Source organism: Penaeus vannamei, chromosome 35, assembly GCF_042767895.1.
Source record: "Penaeus vannamei isolate JL-2024 chromosome 35, ASM4276789v1, whole genome shotgun sequence".
Taxonomy (NCBI): domain Eukaryota; kingdom Metazoa; phylum Arthropoda; class Malacostraca; order Decapoda; family Penaeidae; genus Penaeus; species Penaeus vannamei.
The window spans coordinates 28,672,215-28,675,745 of NC_091583.1; the positions used below are offsets into that span (position 1 = coordinate 28,672,215).

The 3,531-nt window shown below is 36.6% G+C and overlaps 1 protein-coding gene across 6 annotated transcripts in view; it reads left to right on the top strand.

Moving 5' to 3' along the window:
* LOC113829821 (uncharacterized) overlaps positions 1-2,682 on the top strand; it is a 14,202-nt gene extending 11,520 nt beyond the window's left edge. For all 6 annotated transcript variants that reach the window (XM_070113932.1, XM_070113936.1, XM_070113933.1 and 3 more), the window contains one exon: positions 2,006-2,682. In XM_070113932.1, coding sequence (XP_069970033.1) covers positions 2,006-2,354 — 349 coding nt within the window. In that variant the 3' untranslated portion in view covers positions 2,355-2,682. The remainder of the gene's footprint in view (positions 1-2,005) is intronic.
* The last annotated feature ends 849 nt before the right edge of the window (positions 2,683-3,531 follow it).

A 3,531-nucleotide genomic window follows, 5' to 3' on the forward strand; every position in this document is an offset into this window, starting at 1 on the left:
ACTTTTATCATTAGACTAGAGAGAATAATATTACTTTTAAGGCAGTCTCTCCTGATGTGCAAACTAAGTATTTTTTAGAGCAATAGACGATCATTCCTCAGGGATCAGTCCCAAGTAAGAAGGACATATAAAATCCCCCTACATGTGAGAGATGACCAGCTAGTACGAGCGTATAAAAAGTGCCCCTCCTCAAGTGAGGCTCAACTCTGATGAAATCTTTGCTCAAGAGAAGTCAAAAAGGATCCAAAGTCAAGTCACGCACACACGCACACGCACCGCTTGCATTGGCTGCTTCCCTCATATGTGACGGTGTTGGACCTCAGCACTTTCATGGCAGATCTCTCTCTGCTGCTGATGCAACCATACCTATGCCAGAATTCCCAATTTCAGAAATCTTGGCCGTAGCCGGTTGTTGGCGTGGCGACAACGGGGCTAGCGAACTTGTGGGTCGCTTCATCTCATTGTCGACTGACCCCATCACTAGTTTGAACCTTTGACATCTAACTCGACATCAACCCAATACCCATTGCACGTTCCTATACCACAATTCATGTAGATGTACGTTCAATTTTCTTTGTGACCTTTTTTAGAACTTTTCTCAGTTTTAGTCAAGACATTTAAAAAAGATAAAAGAGGAAAGAAGAAAGTGAGAGAGAGCGCGAGAGAGAGAGAGAGAAAGGAAGGAAGGAAGGAAGTAAGAGAAAGGAAGAAAGAGAGGAAGGAGAAAAAAAAAAAGAAGAAAAAGATGAGGAAAATTTTCACGGACCTAGTACTTTAATTCTTTTTACATAAAAATTGGTTTACTTGTTTATTATTTGAGATTGCTCCAGAATCCATAGCCCATAGATCTAAAGAAGAAATTTTCACACACTCTTTTGCCTATATTTTTGATAGAGAATGACCAACAATTTATTTTCAGGTTTTCATGCATGGGTAGGTCTACAGAACTTGGTCATCTTCTTGTTCTACATTTAAGCTAATGATAGACTTAAGAAAAGTATGTTTTTAAACTTAAGACTATTTGTTTAAACTAGCTGTCAATTTTCACGTACCATCAGAGCAGGCAGAAATTGGCTAAAGACAATACCAGTAATCAGGCAATCTTTACAGCTGATTTTGGTTTGACAAAGAGCCGACATTTTGGTCAGCTGAACGTAACTGGGCCAGATTCCCTTTGTTTAGGGTTTAGTTAAGAGAATTTAAAGAAAATACAAAAAAAGAAAAAAAAAAAAGAAAAGGATGAAAGATCAAAATTTTAATTTTGTAAAGAATACATATACTTTTATATTACCTTGATGTATTTTTAAATTTTATCTAATTGACCCCTTTTTGGATATCCTAGTATGAATCTGGACTGGCTTGCAAAGGCTGGCTCAGAAGAACAGCACTTGAGAGAATCTGGTAAAATTTGAATAAAGAAAAAAGTAGACATTTGCAACTAAAACTTTGTCATTCTGGGCTCTTCAAACTTTTCATAATACAGTTTCCAAAAGCTGTTTTCCAGACCATTGGTTATGATGTCGGACAACAACAAAAAACTAGTATTTTGGTTTGATCCCAGACTCTGGGCAAGTGCTGTACTTGACTAACATTAGAGTAAGTATAAGGGCGGTGTTGTGAGATTGGAAGTAATGTATCTTGTAACTTCATTGAAGTAAATGATAGGGGCAGAAAAACTATTTTTTTGGCATAGTTTCAAATGTTAAGATTACTTTTGACTTGTATTTTATCAGATACATTTGACTTTGAAGATTATTTATATGCTGCCTGTAAAGTAATATTACTTAGAATCTAGGAAATAATTAAACTTCAAAGATAATTATCAATTTGATACTAGCTTAGTCCAGTTGAATGATCTGTTTTATACTGTGCATCTTGTTGGCAGCAAAAACCTATCCCACTGCCCCTAGCATTATCTTACTGTCTTGGGCACATAATCTTGAAAGCCATGAGACGACCCATCCCTGTATTGTGAGGACAAGTTGCAGGTTCTTTTACATTACAGCCTGTCTAGTGGCTGTCCGGTTGACTGCGAAGAGGAGGATCGTCTAGAGCCTATTCTGGACTTGGAAGAGGCCCTAGAAGAAGCCCTTGGCGACCTGGACAGTGTGGGCAGCATGGAGGTGGATGCCAGCCTGCGATTGACCTCGGTCGGGAGTAACAACCCTCCCCTTGTGTCCCACTCGGAAGCGGTCTCTCCCGAGGAGCACACAGGTCCACCTCCAGCCAAGAGGCAGCGTGGACGTCCCAGGAAACAGTCATTTACAGGAAGTACGTTTGATAATAGTGTGGACATTCCAGATCTTGATTTCAGTCTGAGTGACTTGATGGACTTTGACGTCTACCTGTTCTAGCCCAGGGCCGGTGGTGCAAGGAACTGTCACCCGTAGCTACAAAGTCAAAGTTCAAACTTGTACAGCTGCCTCTTGTATGAACTTGACTTCATAATAGTTGATCAAAGCGTAGTAAACTACTGTACCTTTTCTTTTGTAAATCTTCCCTTCTGTTTCTGTTTTATATCAGTTTGTATGGAACTGAGCTTGAGTTAACAAGGTTTCACTCTTTAGGGTCATGGCTATATTTTTAGTTCTGGTTCCGTGGTAGTACTCATGAATAACTGTCACATGTAAAATTGCACTATAAAAATGAGCTGGTTACAAAAAATACAACCACAAAGCTTTACCCTGATGTGTTTTATTGATCCCTCTAAGGTGGGTGCAAACTGAGCTCAGAGAAGGCAGCACAGTGAAACCTCGTCAATTCAGGTTCTGTGCTTTTGCCAGGAGGTTACTGCTATTGGAATGTTTTATCCTGAATCTTTATATATATTTTTTTATTTCTTGTTTATATTTTTATTTTTTTATTTTATTTTTTGTTTGCATCTTGCAAGATTTTGGGGACATCGTAAGAGAATCCTTAATACATATAAAAGTATCTCTTCATTATTATTATTATTATTATTTATATACACATGTGTATATATTTATATATATATAAATTCTTGGTAAGAGAGAATACTAAATCAAGACTATATAATAGCTGAAAGAATAGTTCTAGACCCGTTATGATGATAGCTGGTACCTCTCTTGCCTATTGGTCCATGATAATAAAACAAAATATTTTTTCACATATACAAAAAACCTAGGATTTGCTTCAACTGAGAAGGATTCTAACAATATACTGATACAAGTGTAGTGTCTCTTATCCAGAGTTTTTCAGGATAATGATTAATTTCTCAAGTTGCTCATGTACAAAAAATATTTTCAAATCAAGAATTCCTCTACTTAAAACAATTTTGAAATCAGCAGTTCATTTGTAAATAGTAAATTCAGAATCCTATTTTTTAAATCAATTCTCAATCATAGTATCTGGTTTACAGATAATGTTTGCACATGGTTAGGTACACATAGGTGAAGGAAAATGGGAATATATTTTTGTGAAACAAATATTTTTTTAATACATGTAGAATCAAAAACTACTTATTAGACCAGGAAAAAAGGCATAAGTAACTTTGATACAAGTAATGAATGA